The 18,018-nt window shown below is 46.3% G+C and overlaps 1 protein-coding gene across 8 annotated transcripts in view; it reads left to right on the plus strand.

The window, feature by feature from the left end:
* The window catches only part of Tnc (tenascin C), an 85,774-nt gene that overhangs the window by 21,490 nt on the left and 46,266 nt on the right, over positions 1–18,018 (plus strand). For all 8 annotated transcript variants that reach the window (XM_048813216.1, XM_015497693.2, XM_048813217.1 and 5 more), the window contains exons 2-10: positions 1,042–1,619; positions 4,115–5,524; positions 6,732–6,995; positions 8,033–8,148; positions 8,887–9,043; positions 12,023–12,292; positions 13,137–13,322; positions 13,575–13,664; positions 14,916–15,179. In XM_048813216.1, coding sequence (XP_048669173.1) covers positions 1,163–1,619; positions 4,115–5,524; positions 6,732–6,995; positions 8,033–8,148; positions 8,887–9,043; positions 12,023–12,292; positions 13,137–13,322; positions 13,575–13,664; positions 14,916–15,179 — 3,214 coding nt within the window. In that variant the 5' untranslated portion in view covers positions 1,042–1,162. The remainder of the gene's footprint in view (positions 1–1,041; positions 1,620–4,114; positions 5,525–6,731; positions 6,996–8,032; positions 8,149–8,886; positions 9,044–12,022; positions 12,293–13,136; positions 13,323–13,574; positions 13,665–14,915; positions 15,180–18,018) is intronic.

Below are 18,018 nucleotides of genomic sequence, written 5' to 3' on the forward strand. Positions count from 1 at the left end.
ACTGTAATCAGTTAGATTGAAAACCCACAGTATAAATCCTTTGTATCCTTTCTTTGTTCCCTAAATAATGGTGATTCCATTTTCTTCTTAGTCCTATTATTTAGTCCGCTAAGAGTAGACAGTTGCTCTTATATTTATTTCTACCACCCACAGAACTCTGATTCTGGGGAAACTCAGCAGGCATTCTGTATGTACTTGTGGGTTGGAGAAATCACCAGAGGCTCATGGACACCCTTTCTGAGCCATCTGGTGCTGTGGATCTCAGTTTAAATAACAGTTTCAGGAATTCCTTCTCAAGCTCATCTAAAAACTAGACTTTGGAGGGCTTTAGATATAAACCAAGAAGAAAGGAAACTGAGCATCAGCGAGAGAGAGAATGCTATGCCACCACCACATAACTAGAAAGAAGCTCAACTGGATAAAAACTCAGTTTACCTTCTGGTGTCTTCAACCTTGTCCTCCACCTCGAGTGGCAGAAGAGAACCAGTGGATAGTGTTAAACTCTGTTTGGGGAGTCCGTAATAGGAGGCAGGAGTCACAACACATTTCCTGGGAGACTGTGGCCTTTGTATTCCTATAAGAATTCCCTCAGATGGTTTGGCCAGTAAATACTGAAGGAATTAATGACTACATGAGCGATTTCTATTTAATACTTACATCCTTTTAAACCCTGTATTAGCCATTATGGTCTTCACTGTACATAAAATGAAATAAGGTGGGAAAAAAGTCATATAACTTGCCCAAGGACCCAGAGCTAAGTGAGATACAAACTCATGTTGACTTCGTTCCAATGTTTGGCACTTTCCTCTATATATGGCTCTCTCCTTAAATTTCTAGCCATGAATAGTGAGTGAAATTGTGCCTTCAAGAATGCAGAAATTCTTTTAGAGTTCATTTTATAATCATCACTATAGTATAATGAAGAAACACAGGAAGCCCCAAGCACCCGAGGTATAAGACCAAGATTCACTCAAAATTGTACATATGCAATAGGTTCAGTTAGATATTAATAAGTTTGTTGTTTCTTTTGTTTACTTGTAGAAAGTCATTCTTTCCAGGAGATCAGGGACAACCATTTTGGATTCTACTCTGCATTCCTAAATCCCAAATCTCAGTAGACTGAGACTGACATCCTAGAGCCTTGGCCAAGCCTCCCTCCGCCATGGGGGTCCTGACCGGATTATTGCCGGGCATCTTCCTGGCTTTGCTTGCCCTCCCTTCTGAAGGTGGAGTCCTAAAGAAAGTCATCCGGCACAAGAGACAGAGTGCTGTGAACGTCTCCCTGCCGGAGGAGAACCAGCCAGTGGTGTTTAACCACGTCTACAACATCAAGCTGCCCGTGGGGTCCCAGTGCTCTGTGGATCTGGAATCAGCCAGTGGGGAGAAAGACCTGGCCCCACCCTCAGAGCCCAGTGGAAGCTTCCAGGAGCACACCGTGGATGGGGAAAATCAGATCGTCTTCACACACCGCATCAACATCCCCCGCCGCGCCTGCGGCTGTGCTGCCGCCCCTGATGTGAAGGAGCTGTTGAACCGGCTGGAGGAGCTGGAGGTCCTAGTGTCCTCCTTGCGGGAGCAATGCACCATGGGAGCTGGCTGCTGTCTCCAATCTGCTGAAGGTACGTGTCCCCATCGCTTTAAGATGGGAAAAATGATGAGCATAGCAAGACCCATTCCTTGTTTCCAAAGTGGGTTCCCTGGGAAACTACTCTGTCAAGGTGCTCATTAAAAAGATTTTAAGATTAAAAAAAAAATGTGGAGAATGTGGCCCTCTCTCCTGCTCCTGGAGGAGTCAGGGTTGCAAATGTTTCTCACGGGAATTGTCAGGCTGCAAAGAATTCTCCTTTTGAAAACCTTATTTCACTCTAAGTATATGCTTCGAATACTTTGGCTGTGAAATCTACCCAGTCTTTACCCAAAAACCAACGATCATGAAATCCCTGCCCCACAGGGCACACTCTTTGGAAGGCTCTAGCCCCTTCGCTGCATTATACAAAGAGGTAAACCAAGGCCGGGGAGGTGGATGGGATTCTCAAGGTCCTGCACTGAGGAGCTGAGTTAGGTCTTAAGAGCACTAGTGCACATCTAAGTGTGCCTCCAAGGTCCAGTGCTGCCCTCGCAGGACTCAGTCTGTGGGAACTGGACATTCATGTCTTGATAGTCACAATCATGTCGGAAGTCCCCCCCAGGGCACCAGACACTGACTTTATTATCTTGTTTGAGCTCCTCAATTCCCCCTTTAAGATAAGGCTTAACATTCCTTCTGCAGACCTAAGGATTAAAGTTCAAAGAAGTTACCCAAATGCCACAGGATGACAGAGTGATGAGGGGCAGGCGCCTTGGATACGCCTGCTTCTCCAGAGCCCATGCTCGCCTGTTGCATCTATCTTCACGTGCATCCCAATTTGTCTGGTTTGGAATTATGTCTTCATTTTCATCCCCTATCATCAGAAGGGCTACAGAAGATTTGATAACCTCAAATTAGAAGCAAAAATCTCATTTCTGCCACCCGGAAAAAAAAAAAAAAAAACAGTACCATAAAGTTCTTCAATAGTTATTTAAGAGTAGTTATTTAAGTTATTAGTTGTTTAAGAATAGACCTAACCACTAAATAACCACTTGGTAGCATTAACTGAGGAGTGTTGTAGGACATGTTCTAGGAATCTAAAGGAGAATTTTTAGAAGTTTTCATTGGGCATAAGTTACTTTATCTTCCACATGTGTCAATTTTCTGGAAAAATACAGGTGAGAGAGTACACAGTAAGATTAATGACACAATTGACACAATTGTTTACAGGAGGGCTGGCCAATCAACACTTATAATCTTAAATTCCCCGGTAGTCAAATAAAAGAAAAAGAAACAGGTAAAAATAATTTCGATCATTTATTTTACTTAAATCTATGTAGCCAAAATAACCATTTTTCACCCCAGGAACAAGATAAAAATTAATATTGGATATTTTATTCTTTTATGTTAAATCTTTGAAGTTCAGTGTATGTTTTCTGCTTAAATGCATCTCAATTCAGCTGAGCCACAATTTTTGGTGCTTGGTAGCCACATGGACAGTGGCCACTATATGGGAAAACACACATTACATTCTCATTTTTCAAACCAACATTAAAAAAAAAAATTTCTTCCTTCCTGCTATCAGGAAGGAGTGAACATATAATAATACAACTAGATCTAGATGCAAAAACTAGGAAACTGAGCTCTGCTTCTTCACTTGGGATAAGCCCAGTGGCTCCTCACATTGCACCAACCAGTATCTAGTTGCAAAGGGCTGTCAGCCTGGAAGCTGCATCCCTCAGGCCCGCCCACCACCGTAGCCTACCGGGGAGCGTAATGGGGAAAAGACAGAGGCACAGGCGTTTTCTGGGGACAGGCCAAATTAAAAAGTGTCCTGACAGAATTAGAAAGCCACTACTTAGCTGCCTCATTTCAGTTTTGGAAAATTTGAAAGTTTTTGTCACATAAGCCCACATATACCAATTTGAATTGACCCCAAAATAGTTCTGGAAAAGCAAACAGAAAAAAATCACAATGAGCATAGGAGTAAGCTCTTAATGTCCTCATCTGACCCTTGTGTGTCCCCAGAAGACATCAGTCCCACTGGGCCTACAAGGACACTGAGCTCCAGAGAATCCAAATCCCTTCCCAAGCATGGCACAGCTATTGAGTCCAAAGTCAGAGTGAAGTTCAGTCCAACAAGAATTTCTCAGGTTTCCTGTATGCCTGACCTTGTCCCAGCACCAGGGAAGTAGCCCTAGGTAATGAACAGCACAAGACAGTGACTCACACTGTCTGGAGTCCCGGGACTCCTTGCAAAAGTGATGAAAATTACTGATCCTTTCCCCAGGGGTAGAAATACACACACTTACACACATGCATGCATTACCCTTGCCTACAAGTCTACAATTTCAGGCTGTGGAAGTTGGGAATCCCTGCTTCTGTAACTGGATATGAGTCCAGTCTGGTGTTACGCAATAAGCAGCTGGTTTTCAAACCAGATGGAGCCTGAACCATCCTCAGGCTGAATTTGCATCTGGGTTTTAAGGGTACCAGCAGATACTGCTGCTTGGGCACCTCTGAGAGCCTCTGTTCTCTTCATTGCAGGCCGCCTGGACACGAAGCCCTTCTGCAGCGGTCATGGCAATTTCAGCACTGAAGGGTGTGGCTGCATCTGCGAACCTGGATGGAAAGGCCCCAACTGCTCCGAGCCTGAATGCCCGGGCAACTGTAACCTTCGAGGCCAGTGCCTCGACGGACAGTGCAACTGCGATGAGGGCTTCACTGGTGAGGACTGCAGCCAGCTGGCCTGTCCCAGCGATTGCAATGACCAGGGCAGGTGCGTGAACGGGGTCTGCGTCTGCTTCGAAGGCTACGCCGGGGCCGACTGCAGCCAGGAGGTCTGCCCGGTGCCCTGCAGCGAGGAGCACGGGACATGTGTGGACGGCCGGTGCGTGTGCCGGGATGGCTTTGCTGGCGAAGACTGCAACGAGCCTCTGTGTCTCAACAACTGTTACAACCGCGGGCGCTGCGTGGAGAACGAGTGCGTGTGCGACGAGGGCTTCACGGGCGACGACTGCAGCGAGCTCGTCTGTCCCAACGACTGCTTTGACCGCGGTCGCTGCATCAACGGCACCTGCTACTGCGAAGAAGGCTTCACGGGCGAGGACTGTGGCCAACTCACCTGCCCCAACGCCTGCCAGGGCCGCGGCCAGTGCGAGGAGGGGCAGTGCGTGTGTGATGAGGGCTTCGCGGGCGCGGACTGCAGCGAGAAGCGGTGTCCCGCGGACTGTCACCACCGCGGCCGCTGCCTCAATGGCCAGTGCGAGTGCGACGACGGATTCACGGGCCCAGACTGCGGCGAACTCAAATGTCCCAATGGCTGTAGCGGCCATGGCCGCTGCGTCAATGGCCAGTGCGTGTGTGACGAGGGCTACACCGCGGAGGATTGCAGCCAGCAGCGGTGCCCCAGCGACTGTCACGGCCGGGGACGCTGCGTCCAGGGCAAGTGCGTGTGCGAGCAGGGCTTCAAGGGGTACGACTGCAGTGAAATGAGCTGCCCCAATGACTGCCACCAGCATGGCCGCTGTGTGAATGGCATGTGCGTCTGTGACGACGGATACACCGGGGAAGACTGCCGGGACCTTCGCTGCCCCCGGGACTGCAGCAACCGCGGCCGCTGTGTGGACGGGAAGTGCCTGTGCGAGGAGGGCTTCACGGGCCCCGACTGTGCTGAGCTCTCCTGCCCCAGTGACTGCCACGGCCAAGGCCGCTGCGTGAACGGGCAGTGCGTGTGCCACGAGGGCTTCACAGGTAAAGACTGCAAGGAGCTAAGGTGTCCGAGCGACTGCCACGGCCAGGGCCGCTGCGAGGACGGCCAGTGCATTTGTCACCAGGGCTTCACAGGCCCCGACTGTGGACAGCGATCCTGCCCCAATGACTGCAGCGAACGGGGACAGTGTGTGTCTGGGCACTGCATCTGCATCGAGGGCTACACCGGGGAAGACTGCTCAGAAGGTGAGTACCTGTGCCAGTAAGAGTGATAATGGCTGTGATGTTCCTGGTGTGCACTAGAGGACTATTTGTATCAACACACCCAGATTCTATTTATATGTGATATTAATATATTTATATCAAACACTCGTGTGTGGGCTCTGGACATTGACGACTATGGTGATTCCCTTGGTACAGGGTTACCTGGCTGAAAGCACAAAGGCTCAGAGAGGTTATGTAATTTTCCCAATCACACACACACACACACACACACACACACACAGCTGGTGTTTGGGTCTGCCTAACTCATGTACACTGAGTTGAACATCTATTGCCAAGCTGAGGTAGATAGAGAGATAGAGATGTCTTTCCTTTCGCTAAGCATTGACCTTCTTTTCTACTTTCCACTGACTTTGAGCTGACAGCAAACACCCCCCCCCCCAAATTTGGATGAAGTGATAATTCAGCAACATTGAGTAGACAGTAAGATTACATAGAATGAATGGTTTTAAATGTACATTCAGCTAGATTCACTGCTGATCACCTATAAGGTAGGCCTGCCACTTAAATTTCTTTTATTTTTTTAACTGCTTTTATCTTAAGGGCTGTGAGCTCCTTAATGGAGCCCTGTTCTCAGAAATTAGCACAGGGAATGGTACATAGTAACTGCTCAGGAAACACTGGTGGAATCATATGCAAAGACTAATAATGCACATGTTTAATGAGATCTTTGTACCTCTCTCATTTACCTGTATTGTAATTGTCATGATAGAATCTCTGCTCTTGGCATCTAGGAATAAAGGGCTCCATGTTTAACATGGCCAAAGTATGACAGTCTGGTGGGTAAGGATACAGGCCAGCAGGGAGGCCATGTGAGCCTCAGACCTGATAGGGTTAGCACACTTGAGCAAGCTCAGGTGGCCCTTTCCCAGGCCCACAGCCCGAATCTGAGCTAGGATTCAGGGAGTGGAGAAGTAGACAGGGGCAGGTCATAAGGAGCATTGAAGGCCACACCACTGACCTGGAACTGAGTAGAGGACTACTGGATTTCAGAGATGGGTCCCAACAGGGGGTCCTTCTGCACTTTAGAGAGGGTGGAAGCTGAATTTCAAGGGGAGAACCTCGGGCCTCTGTGGATTACAGTGGAGGAGGCAGTGGCCCATGGAAGCAAACGTAAAAGGATTTCATAGGTACATTACTCACCCCAGATGTTCTTCCTCACTCCTGCCAGTGTCCCCTCCCAAAGACCTCATTGTGACGGAAGTCACGGAAGAGACTGTCAACCTGGCCTGGGACAATGAGATGCGGGTCACAGAGTACCTCATCATGTACACACCCACCCACGCCGACGGCCTGGAGATGCAGTTCCGTGTGCCCGGGGACCAGACATCCACCACCATCCAGGAGCTGGAGCCTGGTGTGGAGTACTTTATCCGCGTGTTCGCCATCCTGGAAAACAAAAGGAGCATTCCCGTCAGCGCCAGGGTGGCCACCTGTGAGTGAGCAAAGCCCCTCTGGACAGTCCCCCCAGCCTCTCCCCACACAAAGTGCAGGGCCTTCCCCATGAACTACCCTCACTTTGCCCCCTCAGCCCCCCTTTCTCCTTTTGTAGTTATCCCAAGTAAGCCTGGAATCCAGTTGAGTCCATTATCTTCTGTTGTCAACTCCTCATTTCCTACCTGTCTCCCTCCTGGCTCTCCCCAGGTCCTTTCTCCATAGCAGGCACCATGTATCAAGTGTTCACCAGGCATCAGACTTTGTACTAACTCATCCAGCCCATGAGACAGGAGCTGTTGTTAACCCTGTGTACAGATGAGGAAACTGAGACTGAGTGGTTAAGCATGGTTAAGGACCTCATCCCAGATCCCACAGTTGACAAGTGGAAGAGATGGCCTTTGGACTCTGGCAGTCCTCACAAATTTATGTTCTTAGCCACTGTTTTCTTGTGTGTGTGTGTGTGTGTGTGTGTGTGTGTAAATGTTAGGGTTCAAGTTGTTCCTTTAAGAGTCTGGCATCAGCATAATTACCTTCGTACCTGAAAAGCAAGCTGTGGCTAGAAGTTCGCCTTGTCTTGCTCAGTAATAATGGCATTGGCTGCCACTTAATGAACTTGGGCTGCATGTCAAGAAGCGGGCCGGGCAGTCTGCATGGAATATCCAGCTCAGTTCTCAAGGATTCCTAAGGACAGTCATATGTACCTCCTTCTCACAGGAAAGGAAACAGTCACAGAGCATTTTGTGCATCTTGCCCAAGGTCACTGTGTTAGTGGTGGAGCTGAGATTCTGGCACATTCTAACTCCAAATTCTGTCCTTTATTAGGTTTAACCCTATGAAATTGCAAATATTTCATCCTATGATTAGCTGCAATATTAATTTTCATACTACCATACAGTAGACCACATCCTAGAAGACACTTTAAACAGACTCCAGCTGTGGTTATCAGCCCTGGGCGATGGGCAGCCATCATGGGTTGAGAGGCCCCTATCTCACCTCTGCCCATCCTTACGTCTGTTTTTGTGCTGTTCCTTACAGACCTGCCTGCACCTGAGGGCCTGAAATTCAAGTCCATCAAGGAGACATCTGTGGAAGTGGAGTGGGACCCTCTAGACATTGCTTTCGAAACATGGGAGATCATCTTCAGGAATATGGTAAGGGACACAAGGGAGCAGGTCTATTTGACCTCAAGGTTCTGGAATGATTGAAGGATTCTGCAGTTTTACATCTCTTGATTTCCTTAGCTTTGGGTAGAATACCAGGCTCCAATTAGCACTTGGTGTGTTAGCATGTGTATTTTAAGTGATGTTAGTTTTGCCCTGATTTTAATAAGTCAAAAGTATAGTAGTTAAGGCTAAAAGCCTAGACAAATTCAAGTGAAAATATTTCTAGTTTCCTTCTTGAAAATCTCAACTCAGAGCCAAAGAAAAGAAGAACCAGGCTCTTCCATGCAACATCCCCAGGCATATCTCAGATTACACACCAAAGGCACTGGGGTGGCAGGGAATCCTGTTTCTCAATTTCACCCCAGACTCTGCTACCAGCTAGCCGTGTAACCATGGGGCAATCACACAATTTCTCTGATGCCAGCCTTTCCATCTGTCAAAGGTGGCATTGTTTGTGGCTTTAGAATCCCTTTGCCTCGCCCATTCTGTCCTTTGACTTACATGTCAACAGGTGATTTAGGGAGATTGACAAGCAGAAGAAATGAATTGGAGACATCCTTTCTCATCCCTGTATCCTCCATATATGGATCTGCTACCTATGTAGATAGGGGAGCCTAACGAGTAGAGGAAAGAGCCAAAGAGGAACGAAAGATACAGCGAAAGACTCTCATAAGTGGAGATGTCGGCACCTCCTTTAAGTCTTATCAAGGGGTTCCTCTCTTTCAGAATAAAGAAGATGAGGGAGAAATTACCAAAAGCCTGAGGAGGCCGGAGACCTCCTACCGGCAAACTGGTCTAGCTCCTGGGCAAGAATATGAGATCTCGCTGCACATCGTGAAAAACAACACCCGGGGCCCTGGCCTGAAGAGAGTGACCACCACCCGTGAGTATCACCTGTGACTCATGAACAGCTGACTGTGCCTTGTGGAACCTTCTTGTTGATAAAGTACCTCCTACATCTGTATCACTTAGCTTTTGCCGACTAACAAAAGGCACATGTGTGCAGGTGTGTGACCCCTCAGCTGATGGGTCGGGCTCATTGAGCTGCCCTGGACTGGGCTCATTCATATACTTGTGTAATCTGGGACTGATTGCCCAGAATGGCTTCACCCAGGATGGTGACTTTCTGCTCCATGTAGGCTTAACCTTTGGTTGCTTACCTGGGGCTAGAAACACATAATTTGTGTCAGAGCCCATCTCAAAGCCATGGAACTTAAGGGGTAGGAAAACTTAAAAAATTAAAAATTTCTTAATGAGAGGAGCTTCACTGTCACATTGCAAAGGAGCAGGAAGATAAATAATTGAGGACATGGAAAACCACTGCCACATTATCTAAGTTAATACTATCACCCAGTCCCATAACAGAGATAGGGCAGATATTCATGCTATTTATTTCAAGAGTAGAAACTAAGGCTTGGAGAAGCTGAATCACTTTAACTAATACTTAATACCATCAGAGCCACAACTTTAAGCCAGGGTTTGTTTTAGAACTCTAAACCCATTACCATTTAATAGCCTCTGTTTTGAGCAGAATGTTGAAACCTAAGTCAAATTTCACTCAATCCTAATGTTGTCAGAACTTCTTGGAGTAGAATAGGATTTGGATCACTACTAGATCATTTGGTGGGGGAAAAAAAAAATAACAATAATCTGAATTTGAAGTTGCTCTACCAGGAAGCAAATTTTTAAAAAAAGAAGAAAATAATTTTGCATTGCCATTTAGGAAAAGCTCTTACTTTTTTCAAGATAGCATATGTGCCAACTCTTAGGAATTGACTCTTCTTGGCAGGGGGTTGTTGGAAAAGTTAAACTGTTGACTAATGACAAGAAAGAACATCTTGCATTTAAATGTTTGCACATTTTGCTGAGCTCAGAGCCAATTCCTAGGATCATCTCCCTCATAAGCAAGTGTGTTCCATCATCCTGACAACATCTCTCTGCGGTAGGTAGGAGGCAGGTACCAACAGGAAGAAATCATTAGATCACCAGAACAGCACAGAAAAGATCAAACAAATGTGCTTATTCACTGTAGAGAAAACACCCTGAAAGTCCAAAAGACATTTCTTTCACCAGTCCTTTTCTTTTTAATCTAAATTTGAGGATCACTGCTTTATTTTCTTCTTATTGAAGAACAAACACCCAACATCTGGAGTTCCATAATAAAGTACATATCAACATCGAAGGTCAGATATTTACCTGTTCATTACGCTGATATACCTGAAGTTTTTCCAGATTTGAAGGACCTTAAACTTTCAGTGCAAAATGTGGTTGGTTCCTTCTCTCTGGCACTTAGATGGAGGTTGTATTATTGCTATTGATATGTGAATATCTTTTAACAGTGTCACAGAAAGGGCGAAAGACGTGGCCTTGGATTTAAATTTTATCTTCACATTCACCACCATTTTGGAAAAAATCCATTTCTTTAAGCTTTAGATCCAACATTTAGAAAATGGGTTTTCAGTGTCCTCCTTGTGAGGTCATCCTGAGAATTCAGATACACATTACAAAATCCCATGCTTGGAACGCAATTGGCACAGAGCAACGTTAGTTTCTATGAGGAAGCAATCCAAATGTAGGGGGGATATCAGTGTCCTTGACTGCACCCAAGCTCTGATAAAAGGAGAGCTAAGGGAGGTGGCATGTATGGCCTGGGTGCTTGCTAGCAGCTCTAAGAACTTAGGACAGGCAGCATCACTGTCAATTTGCAGTGTCACAGTCCTGTGCATCCTGCGGGCTCATCACCTGCAGAGTGAGACGGATGCATCAACACCTGGTCTTCAAAACCATTCTGAACTATCCTCATGGGCAGCTATGAATCGTTCCTCCTCCTCACTCCTTGCAGAAGGCTCACGCCTTCTATTTGATGTTTTTTTAATCAACCAATACTGAAAACACAGACTGAACAATTTTTATAAAGAAGGCGCGGGGGGCGGAGAACATTTACTGAATGCTTGGCATGTGCCTGTCTCTACACTGGGGACTCAGAATAGCCAAAGACTCATTCCTGGATGAATGAATACATGATTGAATGATCCCATCTAAACTGATTCAAAGAACAGAGAAATCTGCTACTACACGAGGGGAAAAGTGTGATACTGGGAAGATCTCTAAGGGCATAGCAGCCCCTGGGAGGGACCAGGGAGGCTGCCTGCTAGGAGGCGACAGGTAGGTAAGATCTCTAAGGGTGAAAAGGAGAGTTTTAGATAAGCAAGGGCCACCTTAGGGAGGAGACACAGAAGAATGCAGAGGCAGGTGACGCAGCCAGGCTGAGCAGCTAGGCAGGACAGGAGAAGGGTGGGACAGCAGGAAGCCAAGAGGAGGATAGAAAGATAGTCCAGGGCTGAGACAGCGGTGGCTTTTCATCAAAAAACAACTTTCTGTGCACCATGAAGACAGTCCACTGCCACACGCTTCTGCTACATGATATTAACTAAAAGTCATCTACCATCCAGGAAAGATTTGCCCAGTTTGTTAAAAACATCGGAGAAATAGGTCACTTTTGTTCAAAGGACATATCCCCTAAGCATGTTTCCACAACTCTTGAGAAGAGTGATGATGAGGATGATGATCCCAACCAAGGAAGGAGCACTGGTCATGTGACTGCCGCCTGCCAGGCTCTGTGCCAGAACTTCCCAAGCTTTATCCCCTTTTATGAAATGAAAAAAAAAAAAAAACCCTAGAGGCAGCTAGCATATCTCCACTCATAGCTCATCAGACAGGAAACTGAGGCTCCAGATGAAATCAAGTGGTCCATATCTACCTAGATGCCCACCCCCAGATCTGGTGGGATGCAAAGCCCCTCCTGCTCAGCCCCTGGTACTGGCCTTGATCTCTGAAACTCCTCCTTCTTTCCCTATCACAGGCTTGGATTCCCCCAGCCAGATGGAGGTGAGAGATGTCACCGACACCACAGCTCTGGTCACCTGGTTCAAGCCCCTGGCTGAGATCGATGGCATTGAGCTCTCCTACGGCATCAAAGATGTGCCTGGTGACCGCACCACCATCGACCTCACACATGACGAGAATCAGTACTCCATCGGGAACCTGAAGCCTGACACTGAGTACGAGGTGTCCCTCATCTCCCGCAGGGGTGACATGTCCAGCAACCCGGCCAAAGAGACCTTCACCACAGGTAACAGACCTTCCTCTGTAATGGGTAAGGAAAGGAAAGATGGCAAGATTTCTGTTCCGATCCATAATGGGGTGTCCTCTCAACTCAATTTCCACTAAGAAAAGTACAGAGGGGATTTCCAAAACTTTCTTTTTCCTTTTTCTTTTTGGTATACATAGAAGATGTTGGTTAATCACAGACAAATTTTAAAATAAAATTTGAATAAACATTTTAGAGTTAACATACATTATATAGAAAACATGAACAACAAATAAGCCCCTTGGCTCCTATTATATTAGTTTAAAAGTACCAAAATGTCAGTTGTTTATTCATACATATTTTGTCAGAGCTCAGCATTGTATTAGCTATTAGAAATATAGTGACAAAGTTCAACAAATCAGTTCTGACACTCGTGATCTTATTTGTAAATTTTGGAATTGTTCTTTAAAAATAAAGTCTAAAGCTGGGCGCGATGGCTCACGCCTGTAATCCCAGAGCCTGAGGAGGCTTGAGGCAGGAGGATTATGGGTTCAAAACCAGCAACTCAGTGAGACCCTATCTCTAAATAGGGCTGGGGATGTGGCTCCGTGGTTGAGTGCCCCTGAGTTCGATCCCCAGTACCAAAAAAATAAATAAAGTCTGAGAAAAATGGGAATTATTGAAATATCATGAGTGTCAAGAATGGGAAAAAATTGCCAGATCTGTAGACTTGAGTATAAGCTATGATCGAGACCCAGGGACTGGGGGCAGCTTTGTCATTTCTCCCCAGGGGCAGGAGTGTTTTGTGTCTCAGCTTGAACCGTCAGACCCCTGCTCTCCTGGTGCCTGGAGTTCCGATGCGCATGCTCCTTCTTCTCCCACACAGGTCTAGATGCTCCCAGGAACCTCCGGCGCGTCTCCCAGACTGACAGCAGCATCACCTTGGAATGGAGGAATGTCAAGGCAGCCATTGACAACTACAGAATTAAGTATGCACCCATCTCTGGTGGGGACCACGCGGAGGTCGACGTTCCCAAGAGTCAACAAACCACAACGAAAACCACACTCACTGGTGAGCTTTGCCTCTCCACAGGGCCCTAGAAGGACAGGCACCTGTTCCTACATGTCCCCAATGTACAACCTTCCAGAGAGAAATAAACCCAGGTCCCAGAAAGTCCTCTCCCTTGAACTTCAACAAGTTCGTTTGTACACATCACACTGAGAAATCCATGTCCAGGGACCAGTTCAGGATCTTCTTTTTTTTTTGATCCCAGGAAGCTTTTCCAATTCTAGGTTGAATCTCAATGCTCACATTCTCTCTCAGGTCTGAGGCCGGGAACTGAATATGGAATTGGAGTTTCCGCCGTGAAGCAGGACAAGGAGAGCGATCCAGCAACCATCAATGCGGCCACAGGTGAGGGGCACCTGGGACTCCCACCACCTCTGAGCTGGCGCAGAGCAGACAGGACAGGGCTGATAAGGCAGAAACCTACTTAAAAAGAAGTAGAAGCGCCAAGGAGAAAGGGCCCCCCAGCCGCTAGCCCAGGCGTTTACATTCAAACACTTTGCATGCCCAACCAATGATGTGGATGCTGCTTTTTATACAATAAGGGGATGGAGGGGTTTTTTAAAAAGAAAATTTAGAACCAGACATTATAAGAAATCCACTTTTATAAGTTGATAACCAATTCTACTTTTTAATGTCATTCCCTACTTAAAACACATCTGGGGATTTTTCTATTAACCCCTTAACATCAACCTCTTCACAAGCAGAATATAATTGGCAGGATCATAGTTAGATTCAGGACCATCCTGTCACTCCAACAGAAAGTCCCATCCTGAGAATCGCACATGCTACCTTTTATGGCCATAGTCCCTTCCCCCTCCGCCTACCCCTCGGCATTCACTAATCTTCATCTTTAAAATTTTGCCCTTTCAAGAATTCTACATAAATGACATCTTGTATGTATTTGTCTGCTCAGGATACTGTGACAAAAATACCTTGGACTAGGTGGCTTATAAACAGAAGAAACTTAATTCTCAGTCTAGAAGCTAAAAAGTGAAAGATCAAATTGCCAGTAAGTTCGGTGTCCAGTGAAAACCCTCTCTGGCTCATAGAAAGCCCTCTTCACTGTGTGCTCCCATGGGAGAAGAAGCAAGGAATCTCTCTGGAGTCTTTTTTATAAGGCCATGAATCCTGTTCATGAGACCTCCCAGAGGCCCTACATCTAAATACCATCACACTGGGGATCAAATTTCAACATAAGAATTTTGGGGAAGGTGTCACAAATGTATAGTCCATGGCAAAATAGTATGTCACCTTTAACACTGGCTTTTCTCCTTCAGCATAATGCTTTCAAGATTCATCTAAATTGTTTCTAGCAGCTGTAGTCCGTCCTTTTAAACACTTTTACCTGAGTGACATTTTGTGGAATGGATATGCCAGGACATTATTTTTAGTCTTCCAAACAAGCCACAAAATAACATATAACTAGACCCATTTTGCAAACCTAGAAACCAGAAACTCAGAGGGGTGACCATCCTGCAGCTACGCGGTCCTTCTGGGGCTGACCCAGGATTCTAGCCCAAACCAGTTGACTTTCAGCGCCAGAAGCAGCTGTGCCTTGCAGCCTTACGAGTATCCACCTCTCTGCTTTTCTCCCAGAAATTGATGCACCCAGGGACCTTCAGGTTTCTGAAACAACGGACAACAGCCTGACCCTGGTCTGGAGGACACCATTAGCCAAGTTTGACCGCTACCGCCTCAACTATAGCCTCCCCACAGGCCAGGTGGCAGAGGCCCAGCTTCCAAGAAACACCACCTCCTATGTCCTCAGAGGCCTGGAACCAGGCCAGGAATACACCATCCTCCTGACGGCTGAGAAGGGCAGGCACAGGAGCAAGCCCGCACGTGCCACGGCGTCCACCGGTGAGTCCCCTGTGCCTTATAAAGCCCTCTTCTGAGGCTGAGCTTTGCAACCCCTTAGCCAGGTTGTCCTTCCATGAGCAATGGGTTTCCACCGTGAAGCAGGACAAGGAGAGCGACCCAGCAACCATCAATGCAGCCACAGGTGAGGGGCACCTGGGACTCCCACCACCACATGCTGTTTCTTCCATCCAAGAAACCTCTAGGTCCTGCCTCCACAGAGCTGCTCGCTGGTCTGTCCCAAGCATTGACTTTCTTATGATCCACTTTTTCAGCAAAGTCTCCTTGCAGGACAAGAGTGGTTTTTAGATATTTTTTTTTCCCAGGAGGGCTTAGAGTAATGGGGTTTGTGTTTGTCTTTGTTTTCTTTTAAAACTAGATGTTTCACAGAATCTCTTAAATTGTTGATTTCCCTTCTTTAACCCAACAATTAATTTACTTTCCTTTTTTTATTTTTTTTTTAAATTTTAAGATGACCGGGATGTTGACAATAATTTGGAGTTATTTTCCCTGACATGTTTTTATTCCAGGTCTTTGGCTTTCCTCTAAGGTTGCCCCTGAAGAGATATACATGGTCCTTTGATCCTCCCGTGGCACCTTCTCATTTTCTCTTTTCTTTTACTCATTTAGAAGTTAACCTGGTCTATCCATGATGACAGCTGAATCCTGGCCCTTTAATGTCCCTTCTAGCCCTTTCAATCCTAATCACTAAACCTGCTGCCCCATTTTCTTAGTGGCTAAGTTGAGGACAATCAGGAAAAAAAAATAGTTCTTTCTGTGTGATGCCTAACACATGCAATTTTGGCCACTAAGTATTCAACTGTGGGATTTGGCAAGTCAATGGCCTAACTTTCAATTTACTTAGTAAGCATGTATTGAGCACCACCTGCATGCATTGGACTGTGCTGATGCCTGAGGGGCAGTGGGTTACGTCGTCACATTGCTAAGTTGACCCATGTCTCCTGCTCACAGTCCTCAGGGAAGATATGATATTCAGAGACCCATCAGGAAAGGGGGAGAAGGAAGGAATCAGGAATAGGTAGTGGAGGTCTCATGACAGAGGTGTTCCCCCGACTGAGCCTCCATAACCAGAAAAGGGACAGCAATGGGAGCAATTTGGCAATGCCTTAAAACATCTTGATCTTTTGTAAATATGTTCAACTGAATATCAAAGAATTCTCTAGTAACAATCACTTAAGCAAGAGAGAAATTGTTTTCTTCTCTCATAAAACAAATCTGGAGCTGGGTGGTTTGGAGACCACAGAATAGTTTCAAGTTCTCAGGGACTCCACTCCAGCCTCTTCTGTCCCTCCGTTCCAGCATTCTTAGTCCTTGACTCCCATTCTCGATGTCATCTGAATGTCACATTATAGCTGTTGCAATATGTCTATGTGCTGGGCAGCATTACCAATAGAGAACCCAAACTCCAAAATAGGGCTGCCTCTTAGACGAGTCTTTCCAGAAAACTCAACAATCCCCAAAAGCCATTGGCCATTCTTTTTTTTTTTTTCATGCAGAAGAACTTTATTAGAAGCAAAAGTGAGGTGAAAATAAAGGAAAGTGAGGCTTAAGCCAAAAGCACTCTCAAGAGAGAGAGTGGGCCGTCTCCAAACAGAAAACAACAAAGAAGACAATACTGTCCCCAATTTCATTATTGTTTTATGGTTAATTTGAAAACTGGACTCCTCCTCCAGCAACTTTCACCAATCTGGTGTTTAACTCCTCCTTCACGTGGGATGGTGGAGTTTTTGACCTTAGTTGGTCCTCTCCGAAACTGTCATGGTGGCCGTTCTATTTAGGGGGGGTTTCATCTACAAGTCAATCCAATGTTAATGTGGGCATTGGGGTCAATCACTGATCAGAAGTTACTTTAGTGTGCCTGTGCTACTAAAGGAGTCTTCCTCCCCAGATAAGTGGAGATACTTTTATTCTTAGCATCATGTCAACATCAATGGACCCTATTAAGAGTTAGTCCCATTAACCCTTTTTTCTTGACATCTCCTTTTGCTTCTGTTTCTTTTTCTACAAATTGCCACATTTTGCTTTCTTGTTTACTTTGGCAGAAGTAATTTAAAGAACACCTGTGACCTTGCCTGTATTTTAATGCTCATTGCTAGCTACTACCTAACAGAGGTGGTCTGGGGGGAGCCATGCTTTGGTAGATGGGGAGCCAGTGTGGGCACAGTTGTCCTCTCTGTGCCTCTCTGCGCTGACCAGGCCATTGGCCATTCTTACCTCCAAGTGAGAACCAGAAGGGTAGTCTCGTGTCGGAACACGCTGTACACTTAACATCATGGTTGTTTGTAAGGAAAAGAGAGAGATTTGGTAGATAAAGAACATTCTCTGCCAGAGAGTGTAAAGTGAGCCCAGATGGCCAGTCCTCTTAACTCCACAGGGACTGCTTCACTCAGCTGGAGGGTCCTCTGCATGGGGGTAGTTTAATCAAGTATGGGGGAGGGGCAGAAAGAATCAAATCAAAAAAGAAATAAATCTATAGCAGAGATTTGACTATTTCAGCTTGGTATGAGATATCAAGGGATTAAAAATGAATCCAAAATATAAAAGAAGAAATCTTTCTTTGCTCCTCCCCTCCCCTCAACTTTATCCTGAGTTTGACAAATGCTGTGTCACAGAGTGAGTCCTGTCTCAGCCCTCCCTCGTACTTTTGGGTCACAGCCATGCTGCCGCTGTTCTCCAATGGGGAAGCCCCAACCTCAGCAACCCAGGGAGACAAAAACCTCTCCAGCGAACCCCGGGAGGGATCCCTTATCTGAAGGAGCACCCCGTGTTGACATCCCAAAGCCTCAGCCATTTCATTTCCCACACCACACCTCCTTCGGTC

The sequence above is a fragment of the Marmota marmota genome, unplaced genomic scaffold, assembly GCF_001458135.2.
Source record: "Marmota marmota marmota unplaced genomic scaffold, marMar, whole genome shotgun sequence".
Lineage (NCBI taxonomy): Eukaryota > Metazoa > Chordata > Mammalia > Rodentia > Sciuridae > Marmota > Marmota marmota.